The 18,942-nt window shown below is 38.0% G+C and overlaps 1 protein-coding gene across 4 annotated transcripts; it reads right to left on the bottom strand.

Moving 5' to 3' along the window:
- Positions 1-2,675: 2,675 nt before the first annotated feature.
- Positions 2,676-4,708, bottom strand: LOC129061205 (transcription elongation factor A protein-like 4). 4 transcript variants are annotated; one of them, XM_054561862.1, is made up of 3 exons: positions 4,612-4,708; positions 3,968-4,034; positions 2,676-3,616 (listed from the first exon to the last, which is right to left on the bottom strand). In XM_054561862.1, exon 3 carries the CDS (start codon positions 3,592-3,594, stop codon positions 2,929-2,931), a length of 666 nt encoding a protein of 221 aa, XP_054417837.1. In that variant the 5' UTR covers positions 3,595-3,616; positions 3,968-4,034; positions 4,612-4,708; the 3' UTR covers positions 2,676-2,928. The 4 variants fall into 4 exon arrangements, with proteins under 4 accessions (XP_054417837.1, XP_054417834.1, XP_054417836.1 ...); XM_054561859.1 differs by having other exon boundaries at positions 2,681-3,621; XM_054561861.1 differs by lacking the exon at positions 4,612-4,708 and adding an exon at positions 4,567-4,585 and having other exon boundaries at positions 2,681-3,621.
- Between the last annotated feature and the right edge of the window lie 14,234 nt (positions 4,709-18,942).

The raw sequence follows: 18,942 nt of genomic DNA on the forward strand, positions 1-18,942 counted from the left end.
AATTTGAAATGTAAAGATATGGTTTACAACAGCACTCCTAAAATGTAGAATGTAACAAAAGAATGTAAGAGTATTACAAATATGAAACCACGTTACTGAGAGAGATGGGGTGATAAGGTGCTGACATAAGCTTGGAAATGAGTAAAGGCTAAAGGCAAAATTTTCTCTGTATATAAATACAAATACACACACACACACACAGATTATTATATGCCCATATATCTCCTTGCTCTGTCAACTCAGAGGGCCTAGAAACAATGACATCCAAATAGCAATGAGTACACTCAGCACCCAGATCCTGGTTTTTAATACCATTCTTCAACCAAAGGTACCACGGATCATTGGAGAAATGGCTGATTCTAGAACTTGGGCAGGAAATATACAAGACTAGAGCATCTTACAGTGTCTGCAGGAAATAAAGTATGAAACACACACACACACACACACACACACACACACACACAATGATGTGGATATGTCAAATATCGGTAGATACAAAAGCCAACTGAAGGAGCTCCCAACGGCCAAAGTTGGATCGACTGGAGCAATGAAAACAAAATAGTAGTAGATTATAATCTAAAGTACAAAATAAATGATACCATGCTGATAGAATACATTAATAAAAGGGGGAGAAGTCAGCATCTTGTGCTGACTTCCAAATACTGTATTTTGCCATGAATAATGTGTACCCACGGGTTTTGTGCACATTATACACAGAATTATTATACCCATGTATAATGTGCATCCGTATTTTTCCCTCAAAAATTTGGACAAAATAGTATGCATTATACATGGCAAATATGGTAAATTTTGTAGATACTCTGTCCTTAAAGATGAGGAATACTCTACTTCTTAAATGTGGACTGTGCATAGTGACTCTTCCAAAGAGTATATAGTATGTACAGGGAGATAAAAGTTCCTCTGGGAACTTTACCATGGAGAATCCTGGCAAGCACTACTGCAGCCAGGTGACCAAAGTTAATATCAACAGTGATAATACTCATAGTATGTACCATTTATTTTTATACGATGTGATGAGAATGGCACTTTACCTCTCTGGTTCTCTTCCTAAAAGCATTTAACCCCTGTGTAATCACAAGAAAAATAATCAAGCAAACTAAAATTGTGGGACATTATACAAAATACCTGACCAGTACTTCTCAAGGGTATCAAGGGCATCGAAAACAGGGAAAGTCTGAGAAACTGTCACAGCCAAGGGGAGCCTAAGGAGACATAATGACTAAATGTAAGCTGATGTCCTGGATAGGACCATGGAACAGAAAAAGGACATTAGGGGAAAACTGAGGAAATATGAATAAAATATGTACTTTGAGCTCTGGTTGATGTGGCTCAGTGGACTGAGTCCTGACCTGTGAACCAAAGGGTCACAAGTTCAGTTCCCTGTCAGGACAGATGCCTGGGTTCGGGAGCATGCAAGAGGCAACCAACTGATGTTTCTCTCCCTTTCTTCCTGCCTTCCCCTCTCTCTGGAAATAAATAAAATCTTTTAAAAATACGTTCTTTGATAAATAATAATGTATCAATATTGGTTCACTGTAGCAAATGCACCATACTAACTCAAATGTTAACAATAGGGGATATTGAGTATGGGGTACACAGAACTCTGTGCCATCTTTGCAATCATTCTGTAAATCTACAACTGTCCTAAAATAAGTTTATTTTTAAAACAATATAAGCCAATGAAAGGCTAATGAAGAATGGGGGGTGGAGTAAGGGTAGGAATCGCGTGGGCCTGTTGAAATGGTAGGCGGGGCTTAACAGAAATTTCCTGGGAGACAACTCCCTCTAAGATAGAGTCAGCAGACAAGAGGTTAACAGGAGAAATAGCACAGCATCTGGTTACTCAGATTTTTCTCCTGGTTCAATGTCTAGTATCCAAATCCAGTGGAGATGGCTGTATGCAAATACATACATAAACCAACAAATACTTGGAAAGGAGTATTTTGTACAACTTTATAAGATATTAATGCCCAAGTGACAGTTCGTTTACTACCCACCTGAGTTAAGGTTAGCTTTATTGTAGGCAGAGAATTCTCCACCCTTCTGTTGAGACACTGTATTGCTTTAGTACAGCACGGCCTCCAGACTGTCAGCAATATGGGCTTCAGGAGGGTATAGGGCACACGAAAATAGGCACAGTGCCCAAAAGATATGGCATTACCCAGGAGCGAGTGGCACCCACTTCTCAGCTGTCTGGACTTATTCCTGGACTCAAGTGGAACCTCTGTATTCTCCCAAACATCAAAAACAGGGAAAAGTCAGGGGTTCTGATACTGCTAGTGAGGAGACAAGGCAGTAGCCAGCACAATACAATTTACACACTCACTATCTCATCTATCTTCTTCACAGTCCTGGAAAGCAAGTTTTATCCACAATTTACAGATGACTGTTTCTTGCAAAAATGTATCTGTAACTGTCAGGTTGATTCTTCAACAACTTTGAGTCCCAGAAGTAATGTATTACTTATCATTTCACATCCTGACAATGGGAATTTTAAGTGTCTCCATGGCCTTCATAAACTCACTGAACCATTCATTTGATTGTTTGGTACTGTAAAACTTTTATCTTTCATTATTTTCATGATGAAAGTAATATAAAGAAAAATATTACCCACAGATAACCACTGTTAATCTTTTAGTAGACACAGCTTTCAGAGTTTTATTCTGTACCTAGATCACTAGGTAAATATCTTTGCAGTTTTACAAAAATGGACAGATGCTATATATATGGTTCTGCAAACTGTTTTCTTTTTAATTTTACAATGCACCATAAACATTATTCCATGCAATGGATGAAAATCTGCTACTGAAACATAGAGGGCTGCAGTTGGAAAATGAATGTGACAACTAAAGCAAAGTATTAGCATATGGTTAAAGCCCTGGGCCTGACAAATGCCTACCAATGGCACTATACGAAAGGAATGTCTTCAAAACCCCTTTGTGGGGCCCTACAGCCACCCCTGAGTTCTCTTGGTCCCCTTGGGTGGAAGGGGTCCTGTAAACTTTTTTGCATCCACATAAACCCCCCCAATTTCTGTCTGGTTTTCTTCACCTCATCCTCTACCCTAGCCATCTCATCAAATTCTCGTATCATCTCCTCATTGCTCAAATGCATATCATGTATGGCCTCTTTGTATTCCTTGAGGCACTGAGCCAGCCCCTTGTTGGTTTTTCTTTTGGCTTTCCTGGGTACATCATCCCCAGCTGGGCGCTTTCCTGCAGCCCTTGGTTGGATGGCTGGTTTTCCTTCTTCTTTGGGCTTTCCCTCACTTTCCGGTTTTCCTTCTTCTTTTGATTTTCCCTCGAACTCTGGTTTCCCCTGGCCCTCTGAGTTTCCCTCTATCACTCGACTTCCTTCTTTTGGCTTTCCCGCCTTCTCTGTCTTTTCCTTACCCTCTAGTATTTCCTCATCTTCTGTCTTTCCCTTGTTTTCTATCTTTCCTTCATTTCCTAACTTTTCCTTGTCTTCCAGAGTATGAGCTACTTCTGGCTTTCCCGCATTCTGAGGCTGTTCATTTTCCAACTTTCCTTGGTTCTCAGGCCTTCCTTCATTTTCACTGTAGAGTTTTTCCATGTTGAGACGTCCCCTCCTTTTCCTGTCCTAAAGGAGGGGTGGGGGGAAGAGGAGACACATAGGAGATAAGGGAGACTGAGGGCTTGGGGATAGAATGCAGGTCTAGATAGTACTGGCCTGTTTGTTGCCCCTTGTCAGAGTTCCCCTGACCTGGCCCAGAACCCTCCTTCTGCCACCCTTTCCGCACCATTCCTTCCACAAACATGAGACAACCATTTCTTTGGCAAGCCCTGCCATTTTCTCTGCTTTGTGAGGTGGAGTGTGTGTAAATGTGTTGGGATGGGCAGTGGGGCCCCAAATTTTGATGGGGCAGTACCCTTCACATTCCCCACACCTCTGGGTCTCTGTCGAGGGACACCCCTCCTTCACTGACCTGCGGGAATTTTGGAGAGGTTCCTCCTTTTCTGGCTTAGCACAGTGCTGAGAACAGACACGCAGACCTGTGGACAGACAGGAGACAGGAGCTGGGCGTTCGGTGGATGCAGAGGGACTCCGGTCCCTTTCCTGAATCGCGGCCGAACTCACCCAACCTTTTCCTCCCCCACCTCCTCAGTCCCCCACACCCCAGACGCCATTTCTTTTCTCGCGTCCGGCGCCAGATTAGGATATTTTCCACACTAATTTTGGATCTCTGCGTTCTTCTCCCCCGGAGGCAACTCGTCTCCCCACCCTTAAGGTCAACTTTTTTCTCTACGCACGGCGTAGATGGGGTTTATTTCCACTGTCTCACTGCTGAGGCGCCCCAAGCTCACCATCTCTGGCTCCAAAATGGACGGAGGTTAGCGAGGAGGACGTTCGGAGAAACGGGGCTTGGGTACTTGGGGGTGTCTGCCTTCCCCACCCTCTGCCCATCGGCCTCTCGCTCCCTCTTAGTCATTTCCCCACCGCCATCTCTGTCTACACTGGGATCGGCTTCCCTCGACCCCAACCCCATCCCCAACCTTTTTCCTTCCCGTGCCCCTTCCTTCTTGCCTATTCCAGTGTTCCGGAGGCAGCGACAAAGGCCCTCGCACTGACCTGAAGGAACCTGTAGCAACAATTAGGAGTCCACAGTCTGCTCAGGGTACGACCGCAGCTAAACAAGGCGGGACCCGGACTGGTGCCCACATCTGCGCCCAATAGGTCACGTGAGCCTACGTCACCGGAGCCCAGCCCAGCTAGAACTCCGCCCACTAGCCGGCATCTGTCAGCCACACACCGCTTGTCTCTGGCAGGTCCACCTTTACCTCTCCAGGCTCTTTTCTCCTTTACCTCTTCTTGAGAAGTTGGTCAAAGAATTTTAATAGAAACCATACGTACGTTTTATTCTTCAATACGTTGGGCGGTGCAGGGGAGGAGTCTTGACAATGTTGCTCTTAAATTCCATTGCAAGAACGTAGACCCACCCCATGAAATAGTATGAATGTGAACTTTAATATTGTACAAAGAGTAGAATGTTGCATTTAGAAAAAATAGGAAAAATATTCCCCTCAAAATGAAATGTTCCTTTTTTATAATATGCACAAACATAAATTTTCTAACGAATTAGTTTTTAAATCTAAATGAAATTATATTTGAAGCAGAATAAAAGAACAATTGACTATAACACAGACGATAACCAGACCATATATAATAATAGAACTGTGACCCACTGGTTCTGCAACAAACAACCCGGGAAACCAAACCACAGCCTCTGCTTCAAACTTCAGGATTCCATCAGTAACTGCAGCCAGCCCAATCATAAAATGCCTTGTTTCTAGTTAGTGTTCCTCCAGTTTCCCCATGCCAACAACTTCCAATCAGACCTGAAGTCTTCCCTGCTTTCTCTCTAAAGCTTTCCCATTCCACTGCCTGCCTTTAAGTCTCTGCCAAATGCAAATGATAGTAGCTGACTCTCTTGCTCTAACAAGCTCTGGATAAGTAGCCTGTTTCCACATAGGTTTTTTGTGTGGAAAGCTTTCTAAAAATGTAAAACAAAGAGATGAACACATAAAAAAAAGCAGTGATTGCTTTAATTACATGAAACTGTGGACTAGATTTGCTGAGGGATTGGGGAATACATGCACTCTTCCCTGCCCTTGTTGAGTGTATTGGTAAGATTTTTCTGGGGTATTTTGTCAAGTATTGAAATAAAAATGAGTTCACCATTAAAAAATAAAAATATTTCATATTTTGGCTCAGTAATTCCACTTCTAATTTTACCCAGTGAGATAATTAAGAACTTGTTAAAATATTATCTTATGTTTTAAAATTCCCATAACAATTTTTTGTTATACATTTATTCTTTGCTGGAACTAGGGCTATAGGAGTGATTCTGTAGGCTTTGTTTATAATGGAAAAAATCGAACATCACAATTGTCTATCAGTACAGATTTAATTACATAATCTTCTTAGTACATTTGTTTACCTTGGTTATTTTTTAATGTTTGGTTTAGAAAAATAATTAATCTTTTTTTTATGTTGGGTGCTCAATACACAGTAAATATAATTATTAACTATCCATAATCCCAAATTACTCTGGGCAGTAGGATACAATGTAGAACCACAGGATGTGGTATTGCTCTCTAAGGAATGCCACCTATGTGCCAAATACTGTGCTATCTACATGATCTTAGCTGGTATGGATTTCACATTTCAAAGAAGCAGAATGATTTATGAAGCTACAATCTTAACTCAGTTTAGTACTGGAATAAACATAGTAAGAGGAATAAAACAGAGCCCCAGGGATAAAAGGGTTTAACACACGATAAGGAAGCATTTCTGATCAGTTATAAAAATAGGTTATTACAGAAATTATGTTTATATAATTAGTTAAATAGTTAAAGGAAAGTAACTTTATTTTCTGACATATCCTCAAATTATTTTCAGAGTAAACAAGAAAAAATAAATAAAAGGGCATCCAGGTTGGAAGGAAAGAAGTAAAACTATTTTTATTTGCAGACGACCTGGTTTTGTATATAGAAAATCTCAAGGAATCCACCAAAGAACTATGAGAACTAATGAATTCAGCAATGTACCAGAAAAACTATAAAAATTATGAAAAAATTAAAGAATAAATAAATTGAAAAACAGCCTATGGTCATAGATAAGAAGATTTAAGGTTGTTAATATGGGCAGTATTTCCCAAATTGATTTACAGACTCAGCACAATGTCTATAAAAATCTCAGCTGGCTTCTTTGCAGAAATTGACAAACTGTTCCCAAAAGTCGTATGGAAAGGCAAGGGACTCAGTATACAATCTTGGAAAAGAACAAAGCTAGAGGCCTCACACTTCCAGAGTTCAAAACTTTATCATAAAGCTGCAGGAATCAAGACAGTACAGTAATGACATAAGGACATATAGACCAATGGAACAGAATTGAGAGTCCGGATAAATCCCTTACATTTACGGTCCATTCACTTTCAACCAGAATGCCAAGAAAATCCAATGGTGAAAAAATAGATTTTTCAACAAATGATGCTGAGACAACTAGCTATCCACATACCAAAAAATGTATTTGGACCCCTGTAGGGGGCTGCTTTGAGTGGTATCGGAGACTGCAGTCCCATGCAAGCTGGGGCCTCAGAGAGCCTCCATAAGTCTTGGCTGAAAAACTGGTAATGCGGTTATAAGGCAGGACCCGATAATAGCTCCGAGGGCCTCTGGGGGAAATCAGGCCTAGAAGTAAATTATACTCCTTGAGGCATGCTTTGTTTCTCCCTCAAGCTCTGTTAATATTATACTAGATAATCAGCTCACGCTGGGAAGGAAATTTACATAATTCCTGGACCCTGACCCCAAACCCATTTGGCGCCATAATGTTTACTTATCTGGGACCCAAGCAATTCGGTGTGTTCCTGCCATTTGTCTTCTTCAAACATCACCTACTCTCTGTACACTTAAGATACTGATGTAATTAGATTACCTATACATTCTTGCTACTTATCCCCCACTGGTAACCCTCTCAATAAAAGCCATTGAGCATGGGGGCTCGGGGCATTCCCCTCTAGAGGGAATCACCTTCCCATTTCCTTGACAGGAAAAAGGTGTCCGGAATGATCCTTCCATCCGTGGCAAATCCGGGGACGTTGCGGGCCGGAGTCCCCCATATACCCTCACATCACACCATATACAAAATTTAACTCAAAGTAAATCCAAGTCCTAAATGTAACAGTTAAACCTCTTAAGCTCTTAGAAGAAAATATAGGTGAAATTCACGACCGTGGATAGGCAATGGTTTCTTAGGGCACCCAAAGCTCAAGCAACAAAAGAACTATAGATAGATGGGACTTCACCAAAATGCAAAACTTTTGTGATTTGAAGAACACCATTAAGAAAGTGAAAAGACAACCCTCAAAATAGGAGAAAAATTTTGAAAGTAACATATCTGATAAGGGACTTATATCTAGAATGTGTAAAAAACTCTTACAACTCAATTTTTTAAAATCCCAAATAATCTGATTTAAAAATGGGCAAAGGCAGTTACAAAATAAGTCATGTAATGTACCACATAAGAAATATAGTCAATAATACCATAATAACTTTGTATGGTGACAGATTGTTACTAGAGTTATGGTGATCACTTTATAAGGTATATATATATCTAATCACTATATTGTACCCCTGAAACTAATATAATATTGTATGTCAACTATAATTTTAAAATAAATTTTAAGAAAATAGGGAAAGAATCTGGATTGATATTTCTACAAAGAATGTGCATATGGCCAATAAGCAGGATATTCAACATCATGAACCATCAGGGAAATGCAAATCAAAACTACAATGAGATACCACTTTATATACTCTAGGATGGATATAATCAAAACAAAAGATGCCCTGGCTGAGTTGCTTAGTTGGTTGGAGCATCATTCTGATGCGCCAAGTTTGTGGGTTCGATCCACAATCATGGCACATGTAAGATCAACTAATGAATGCATAAATGAGCAGAACAACGAATGAATTTTTTCTCTCTCCCTTCCTCTTTGTCTCTCCTCTAAAAATCAATTTTAAAAAATTTTAAAAAGGACAGAAAATAACAGCTGGTAGCAAATACGTAGAAAAATTGGAGCCATCACACAGTGATGATGGGAATGTCAAATGGTGCAGCCACTGTGGAAAACAGCCTGAATGGCAGTTTCTCAAAATGTTAAACATTGAGTTACCATATGACTTGACATTTCCCCTTCTAGGTTTTCCCACAAAAGAAATAAAAAATTATGTCCATAAGGGAGGTGAAAAAAATGTTTCCATATGAGAACTTGTATGGAAATATTCTTGATGGCATTATTCATAATAATTAAAAAATGGAAATATCCCAAATGTCCATCACCTGATCAATGGGTCAATAATCAGTATATCCATGGCCTTGGCTGGATGGCTTAGTTGGTTGAAACACCGTCCTGTGTACCAAAAGTTTGTGGATTCAATCCCTGGTTAGGGCACATATCTAGATTGTGGGTTCAATCCCTGGTCAGAACATGTATGGCAGGCAACCGATTGGTGTTTCTCTCTCACATCAACATTTCTCTCTCTCTCTCTTCCCCTTTCCTCTCTCTCTAAAATCAAAAAACATATCCTTAGGTGAGTATTAAATAAATACATAAATAAATAAATGAAAATTGGTGTATCCATGTAATGGAATATTATTTGGCAATAAAAGTGGAATGCAGTGCTAATACATTCTAAAACATGGATGAACCTGGTAACTGTGTTATGTGAAAGAAGTCATTCATAAAAGGCCACATATGGTATGATTTCATTAATATGAACTGTCTACAATAGGCATATCCATAGAGAAAAAGGTATATTAGTAGTTGGATAAGGCTCAGGGGGAAGATGGGGTGAAATGGGTAGTGACTGCTAATGGGTATAAGATTTCTTTTGGGAGTGATAAAAAGATTCTACAATTGATTGTGGTGATGGTGGCACAACTCTGAATAACTAAAAACCATTGAATTATATGCACTCTAGGTGAATTATAGTGTATGGCAAGTATATGTCAATAAAGCTGTTTTTAAAAATCTGTCATAATTTTGATGATTTCAAAGTATTTTATTATATAGATTTGCTATACAACAGATTGAAATAAGATCATATTTTTTTCTCTAGTAAAGATATTTTTGTATTTATATCTTGGTACTCTGGTCATTTTCTCTGGATTTATTCTGAGAAACTGAATTGACAGATTAAAAGTTATGAAAATTTTAAGGTTTCTTGACACATATAGCTAAAAGTTAACCATGTTGTTAATAATAAAAATTTTATTAAAATGCAAATACCTATAATGTAGAAAGTTGATCTGTATGTTGTGTATTATTCATTTTTTCTATGTTTATTTCATATACACAATTTATATATTTAATGGAGGTATACCATAGATACTGTTTTGCTACCTGATTTTTCTACTTTAAAGTGTATCTTCAGCACATTCCTATGTCAGTATAGATAGAATTGCCTTCTAAATTTTAATGGTTGCATATTATTTTATTCTTTAGATTTACCACAATTTATTTAAGCAAACCCTCATTGATTAACAACATCACTCCAATGAACATCTATCTATATGCAGATTGCATCATTTATTCACCTAGGGACAGATTTAATTTCCAAAATGATATATCCTATTCCACATGTGACCTTGCTGCTATTCTTATTGGTAAATGTAGACTATGTTTTCTCCTTTGAATCTCAGAGGACTTGTGACTATTTTGATCAATAGAGTACAGTGGAAATCATTTTGACTTTTAAAGCTAGGTCAGAAAACAGCAGGAAGCACCTGCCTGGTACTTTTGGGATGCTCACTCTCGGGGAAGCAACCATCATGTAACAATTCTGCCTAACATGAGACTACCATGCCAGAAGGGCCATCTATAATCTCTCTGGTTGACAGCTCCACCTGAGTTCTAACCCAACAGCCACTAGTAACTGCCAGCCATGTGAATGAGCCCTCTTGGATGTCTACCCCAGTACAGCTTTCAGATAACTCTGTCCCAGCTGACATCTGACCTAAACATCAAGAGAGACCCCAAAGAAGAGCTTAGCAGCTAGAGGCGTCCTGAATATAAATGATTATTTTAAGCCATTAACTTGCAGAGTGATTTGTTATGCAACAATGGTAACCAGAACAACCTGTATAAAAGGTTATGATCATACTAGGAGTAAAGGAAATTGTAAACAGGGCACTAAGCCTAAAGTATTTACTATCTGGTCCTCTACAGAAAAATATTGTTAGCGCATGTCTTAGATCAAAGGGAACAACTCAATCTCCACATCACCACAATCATAAGCATTAAGATATGATATTGAATGATGACCAATACGGCTGCATGTTAGGGTACAGGTACCATTCTATTCATTCAGGGGGAGTAACTTTTTATTTAATATGATTTTTTGATGGCCAGAAACCCATAATGTAAGTTTATAGCCTAGTGCAGTGGGAAGTCTATGATTCAGACTTGGCAGTTATTTAAAAAATATTGAATCTCTTTTAGACCCAGTTAGTTTGCCCATCTGTGAAATGGGAGAATGACTAGCAGTCAAAAGACTGACAATATCAAGCATTGACATGGATATAGAGTAACAGGAACCCACGTATAAACTCCAGGTGGAATTGTAAATTGATACAATCATTTCGGAAAACTGTCAATATCTACTAAGGCTAAACGCTCATGTATGTTATGACTCAGCAGTTGCACTTCTGGTATATTTCAACAGAAATGAGTCCTTGTACCCACCAACAAATATGAACAAGACTGATTATTAAGCTCAAAACTTAAAGCAACACAAACGCCCATCGACAGGAAAAGTGTCGCAGTCTTATAATGCATTATAATACAGAAATGAAAATGAACTACAGCTACAAACAACATGGGATAAATATCACAAATATAACACTGCTACTTCCACTGTAATTCCTTCCTCTCCTTCTTGCCTACAAAAGTACATACCATGTATTCAAAAACGGGGACTGATTTGAGGCCACAAGAAAGAATTCAGGGAGTGGGCAAAGCAAAAGCAGCTCGTGGAACTTAACCTGATATCTGACATCACCATGAGTTTATGGGAAAAACATGCTGACAAATTTTAATTTGAATTAATTACCCACATGGAGATTGAGGTGGGTCAAGCAAATTAAGACTGAATTAGCTTTTATTTTAAAGCATTTCCTGTCAAGCAGTTAAATGCAGAGAAGCACAATTTCTGTAAGTCTCTGATAGGTTTAATACCATGTTTATGGACCAGGCATTAGTGTGAGATTCAGGAAATCATCTGGGTCCTGGTGTCAGTTCTTACCCAGTAACTATGGGACCTTGGGTAAGACCCTTTACCTTTCTGGGAAGTTTTCATCTGGGATAGAATTCACTATGGCAGTCCAATTATTTTAATAAAAACAATAATTATGAATCCTATGCTTTTATTAACTCCAAGAGGAATATATGTGTTAAAAAGACTCTTTTTGGTTTAATTTGGCTCAAATTCATAACCAAAGTCTAGCAGCCATTGTTTACAGAGACCCCTCATGCATACTGCATTACAGTGAAAAGCCACAGAGTGGGGTGCCAAACCTCCTGCATTGTGCTTCTGCCCTCTGAGTTGATTCTTGTAAGAAAGCCCCTAGGCTTGAAATTTGACCAGCAGGACTGAGACTCTCCTCATCCAATTGAAGTTGTGGAGCTACCCTCATTTGAATCTTTACCACCCTATCAGAGCAGCTCCATTCAGACCAATCAGGACATTGCTCTTTTGACCATTCAAACTGTGAGGATTTGGAGTCCTCATTTGTGAAGGAATGGACCAATCAGAGACCAGTGATGGGAACTCTCTATATAAGTCAGCTTCTGTCTGTCTTAGTGGAGCACGCTTTTCAGTTTCCATGGGAGACTGTGTTTCTCTTGCTGAAGCTCTGACACCAAAGTTGAAGCTGCAACACAAGAGTAGAGCTGGAATACTAGAGCTCTACTAGTAACACCTATGTGGCCTTGTTTGTGGGCCTCGTCCAGGCCACCTTGCCCAAGTTGTTTCACATCCATGCTGTATGATAATTGAGCTATATCACTATTGAGATGTTTGCACTAAATGAAGTCTCTCTCCCCTCACCACACCCCAAATTGGGCATTACTGTTGGCTTTGAATAGGAAGTGATCACCTTCAGTTGACACTTTATTAAAACAAAATCCCCAGTGTTGCATGACAAAACACCTGGTCAAATATCACGTCCACTCAAAATTATATGGTCTCTACCTAATTTCAACTCCCAAGAGAAGATGTTGTTGACCCTCGCCTCTCTGTAGGAAGAATTTGAAGGAAGTCTTAGTTGCATTAAGGACAGGTTTCAGGATCTCAGAAGAATTCGTAGGCAACAGCAGATGCTATGAGGGGTAGGACTGGACTTGTTACAACCCTCATATGGACACTAGGCAACAAGGCAAGAAGTGGACTGATGGCTTGGTAGAGGGAAGTACAGGTGCTCTCATGTTCCACTCATATCTGCCAGTGATCTGAGATTTGCTTTTAATGTTCCTAATAATAAGGTAAAACAGTAAATGGCCACTTTTTCCAGTCTCCTCTTCCCCAACTCCATACATTCTCTTCTTACCCAGAAATGACAGGCCATGATCACAGAGAAGAGTGATGACAGATTAGGAATCAGGACCAATCCCATTTTACTGGCCACTGTCCTGGGATGAAGTTTTCATCTTGCCAAGTTACTGTGCTGAGTTTTATTTTCTCAGGCATATATGTTTGAAGGTGAAAGAAAGAAATAAAATAATTCAATATTCAGATAGTTTGAAGAAAAGATGGTGGGAGAAAAGTCCCCTTATTTATCTTGATCGATCACCATGTTTCACTTACTATGATGTAAGAAGCATGTATTTTACTGGCTGAGCCAGTGGAGAAAAAGGACATAAATTCATCCTTTCATTTGACATTCTCTTCATCAAAGTGATGCATGATTGCAGGTCATTAAGGTTTGTGATTTTTAAAATGAAATATTATAGACTAGAAAAGAATATAAGCAAATACATCTGAATGAAATAGAATAGTAATTTCAGAGTCCAGGGAGCTTGATAAAGATATTTTTTCTTGAAATTTTTTATTTATCAATTTCTGAGCTTTTTGTTTGTGTTATATATTAAAACAAATTTTTATGTTTGTGGTATTTTTATTCCCCAAATTCATGCTTATAATATGTTATTTACTGTATTTCTCTTATTTCAAGTCATTTCTCTTATTTAGGTTTTTTTTTCATAAAACACAGAATTAGAGCATGATTGCTCATGTACTCCCTTTATTCCTTATTCACCCACCGGGTTAAAATTCAGATGTACCGTCAAATCTTGGTTGTTGAACATTTTGGTTCTCAAACATTTAATTCGGTTCTCAACCATATTGTTTATGGAAAAAAATGTCTTGGCTGTCTGATAAAACTTCGGATCTTGATCTTAACCTGACAGCCCTTTCATGCTGATACCTGTATGATCAGTCACATGTCTCTCAGGCAACAAACAACGGAGATTCAGTTTTTGAACAAATTGCTTCTTGAACAATTTTCCAGAATGAATTAAATTCAAGAACCAAGGTTCCACTGTACTCATTTCCTTTCTGGTCTTCAACATGAAGCCCAGTTTTTCTCTCTACTTACCAGATTCATCTGTCTCAGTCACTCCTGCACTCTCAGCCAAATTATAGTGCATTTTAAATATTCTTTTATTAATGCTTCTGTTTATGTTCTGAATTTACAAATGTAAAACAGCCAAAAACACATAACTATCCTAATGGATTTGACATATTTAAATGTCTTCTAATACAGTATATAGGAGACCAGTGTGTTAGCATAATTTTGGTGAAACATTTATATGGCATAATGGCAAACATTGGTATTTTGAAGCGACAACAATTAGCATGATATAAATTAAGTGACTTAGTGAAATGCTTCTTTTTTTTCCTGAGCATGTCCACAGCTCTTTCTCTGAACACACACATCTCTGAAAAGAACCTTTGTTTTCCCCAAATTTTATTTTGGATGTGTAAGTCCATCATGTGGTAGTCCCCACCTCCTCCCAGTGGATTTACTTGCAGATGATTTTGGGATAGTTTTTCTAGGTCTTTGAAGTAAAATCCTTTGTCAAGTCCTCTTAAAAAGGTTTCTTAATATACCAGATAATGATAAATAATAGTGCTGATGAGATGGCTCAATTTTTGTGAATCCTGTCTCTAAAGATGGTAAGACTAGCATTTCACCATGAAACAAACATCATATTAACAAAGGGATTAAAAACACGTACTGAGATTAATTGAAGATTTTTTCCTTTTAATATCATATTTGCATTTGTAAATCATATTTGTGTTTTCCTGAAGGTGAAACATCTTTGTACTCTTGAATAGATCCTAATTTATCTTTTTTTGCACATCTTTTATCATGATGCAAGATCTCACTGCTAATAATTCATGTAGAATTTTTATATCCTTATTTATAAGTGTAACTGCTCAGCCCTGGCTGGTGTGGCTCAGTGGTTGAGCACCAGCCTGAAAACCAAAGGGATGCTGGTTTGATTCCCAGTGCAGGACACATGCCTGGGTTGTAGGCCAGGTCCCCAGTAGAGGGTGTACGAGATGCAACCACACATTGATGTTTCCCTCTCTTTCTCCCTTCCCCTCTCTAAACATAAATAAATAAAATAAAGTAAAATGTAAAATAAATGTAACTTCTCGGAACGCTTTTTAGCATGTTATTTTTCTATTACAGTCTCTTTTAAAATATAATTTTAAAATAATATGACACCTGTCATATTATTAACTGAAAAAAAAAAACCCTGTTTCTTAATGGTCTGACATTAAATAGTTTTGGAAGCCAGACCATCGGTGTGATAGCTCATTGAAGACACAAATTTCTTCTATTTTACTTAATTTCCTTTTGGTGGGTTAATTTCTGTAATTTATCTTTTGCAGAAATCCATATGTTTCATCAATACTTCCAATTGTATTATAGATATTCAAGAGATCCTTTACATTGAATATTTTTTCTTTTGTTTTATTCTTTACTATTCAAATACAGTTGTCTCCATTTTCCTGCCACTACTTTCCTCTGCCCCTCTCCCTCCCTCAATCTTTTCCCACCTTGGCTTTGTCCATGGGTCCTTTATACACGTTCCTTGACTTGACCCTTCCCTTCTATTTCCCTGCACTCCCCTCCTCATGCTTCTGTTGGTTTCTTTTTTCTTTCAGTGTTGCTGGCTATATATATTTGACAGTTGGTTGTCAAATTTCAATTTTTTGCATGTAGCTGCCCAGCTCTCCCAACATCATTTGTTGAACAGGCTATTTTTACTCCAATTTATGTGTCTACCTCCTTTGTCAAATATTAATTGACCACAGAGACATCAGTTTATTTCTGGGCTTTCTATTCTATTCCACTGATCTATGTGTCTGTTCTTGTGCCAGTACCAGACTCTTTTGATTATGATGGCCTTTTAATATAATTTTATGTCTGGTATTGTGATCCCTCCTACTTTGTTCTTCTTTCTCAAAATTGCTGCAGCTATTCGGGGTCACTTATGGTTCTGTATAAATTTTTGAAATGTCTTTTCTATGTCTGTGAAATACATCTTTGGTATTTTAATAGGGATTGCATTGGATCTATAAATTGCTTTGGGTAGTATGGGCATTTGGTGATGTTAATTCTTCCAATACATGAACACAGTACATGCTTCCATTTATTTGTGTCTTCCTTAATTCCTTCCTTCAATGTTGTGCAGTTTACTATGTACAGGTCTTTTACCTCCTTGGTTAAATTTATTCCTAGGTAGTTGATTTTTCTTGTTGCTATAGCAAATGAGATTTTTCCCCCTGATTTCTGCTTCTCATTTTTCATTGTTGGTGTACAAAAATGCCTTCAATTTCTGAATATTGACTTTGTATCCTGCTGTTTTTCCAAATTCACTTAAGGTCAAGTAGTTTTTTTGGTGGAGTGTATAGGGTCTTCTATGTACACTATCATGTCATCTGCAAACAATGATAGTTTTAATCCTCCGTTCCAATTTGGATGCCTTTTATTTCTTTTCCTTGTCTGATTACTGTGGCTAGGACTTCCAATACTATGTTGAATAGAAGTGGTTAAAACAGACATCCTTTTCTTGTGCCCTATCTTAGTGGGAAAGCTTTCAGTTTTTGCCTGTTGAGTATGATGTTGGCTGTAGGTTTTTCATATATGGCCTTTATTATGTGGACATATGTCCCCTTTATTCCCATTTTTCTGAGTGTTTTTATAATAAATAGGTGCTGTACCTTATCAAATGCTTTTTCTGCAACTGTTGAGATGATCATGTGATTTTTGTCTCTCCTTTTGTTTATGTGATATATTACATGTATTGATTTGTGAATATTGAAACATCCTTGCATCTCTGGGATGAATCCCACTTGATCAGGGTGGATAATAGTTTTAATGTATTGCTGGATGAGGTTTGCCTATATTTTGTTGAGGATTTTAGCAACCATGTTCATTAGCGATATTGGCTTGAAGTTTTCTTTCTTAGTTGTGTCTTTATCTGGTTTTGGGAGTAGGATGATGCTGACCTCATAAAAAGAGCTTGGGAGTCTTCCCTCTTCTTGGATTTTTTTGAATAGTCTGAGAAGGACAGGGGTTAGCTCTTCCTTAAATGTTTTGTAAAATTCTCCTGTGAAATTACTCAGTCTAGGGACTTGGGTGCTGAGAGTTTTATGATTACTGCTTTAATTTCACCAGCTCTTATCAGTCTGTTCAGGCTTTGTGCTTCTTCTTCAGTCAGTGTTGGAAGGTTATATTTTTCTAGAAATTTGTCATTTCATAGAGCTTTTCAAATTTCTTGGCATTTAATTGTTCATAGTAATTTCTTACAATCCTTTGTATTTCTGTGGTATCAGTTGTTATTTCTTTCAGTTCTGGTTTTATTTATTTGAGTTCTATCCTTTTTTTCTTGATGAGTCTGTATAAAGGCTTGTAGATTGTGTTTATCTTTTCAAAGAACCAGTTCCTGGATTCGTTGATCCTTTGAATAGTTCTTTTTTTCTCTATGTCATTCAATTCTGCTTTGATTTGAATATTGCCTTCATTCTACTTGTCCTGGGATTTGTTTGTTGTTGTTTCTCCAGTTCTTGAAGTTGGAAGGTTAGATCGTTTATTTGAAGTGTTTCTGTCTCTTCAAGGTAGACCTGTGTTGCTATGAACTTCCCTCTCAAGACAGCCTTTGCTGTGTCCCATTGGTTTTGAACTGTTTTGTGTTCATTTTCATTTGTTTCCAGAAACTTTTTGATTTCTTCTCATATCTCATTATAGATCCACTTACTGTTTAATAGTGTGCTATTCAGTCTCCATGAGTTTGAATGTTTTTGAGGTTTTCCCTTGAGTCTGGTTTCCAGTTTCAAGCCCTTGTGCAAGAAAATGCTTGTTATTATTTCAATTTTCCTGAATTTGTTGAGATTTGTTTTGTCTCCTAGCATATGGTCTATCTTCGAAAAAGTTCCATGTGCATTTGAAAAGAATGTGTATTTTGCTTCTTTGGGATGAAAGGTTCTATATATGTCAGTTAAGTCCATTTGATCTAGAGTGTGGTTCAGTTCAACAATATCCTTTTTGATGTTTGTTTGTTTTTGGTTTTCTTTTTTGAAGATCTAATCCTATTTGATAATGGGGTGTTAAAATTCCCTAGTATTAGTGTGTTTTTGTCTATATCTTTCTTGAAGTCCTCCAAAGTTTTCCTTATATATTTGGGTGCTCCTATGTTGGGTGCATATAAGATTTCAATGTTTAGGCCTTCTTGATGGATTCTTCCTTAAAGTATTATAAAGTGTCCTTGTGAGTCTCTTTTTATGGTCTTTGTTTTGAAATCTGTTTTGTCTGACATAAGTATTGATACCCCTGCTTTTTTTTCCTGTCCATTTTCTTGGAATGCCTTTTTCTATCCCTTTACTTTCAGACTGTGTAGGTCCTTTGTTCTGAGGTGAGTCTGATAGGCAGCATATGAGTGGGTCATGTTTTCTCATCCACTCAGCTGTCCTGTGTCTTTTGATTGAGGCATTTCATCCATTTACATTTAAATTTATTATTGATATGTACTTATTCATTTTTTCCCCTTTATACCTGTGTTCTTCTGTTTCTAACTATCTTCATCTTCTTAAAGCAGTCCCTTTAGCATATTTTGCAGTGCTGGTATGGTGGAGATGTATTCTTTTAGCCTTCTTTTGTCTGGGAAACTCCTTATTTCACCTTCCAGATTAATTGAGAGCAGTTTTGGTTGTAGGCCTTTGCTTTTCATTATTTGGAATATTCCTTGCCATTCTCTTCTGGCTTGCAGTGTTTCTGTTGAGAAGTCAGCCGCTAGCCGTATTGGGATGCCCTTCTATGTTACTA

Source organism: Pteronotus mesoamericanus, unplaced genomic scaffold (genome assembly GCF_021234165.1).
Source record: "Pteronotus mesoamericanus isolate MK-2021 breed Mesoamerican mustached bat unplaced genomic scaffold, CSHL_Meso_final scaffold_550, whole genome shotgun sequence".
In the NCBI taxonomy this organism is placed as follows: Eukaryota; Metazoa; Chordata; class Mammalia; order Chiroptera; family Mormoopidae; genus Pteronotus; species Pteronotus mesoamericanus.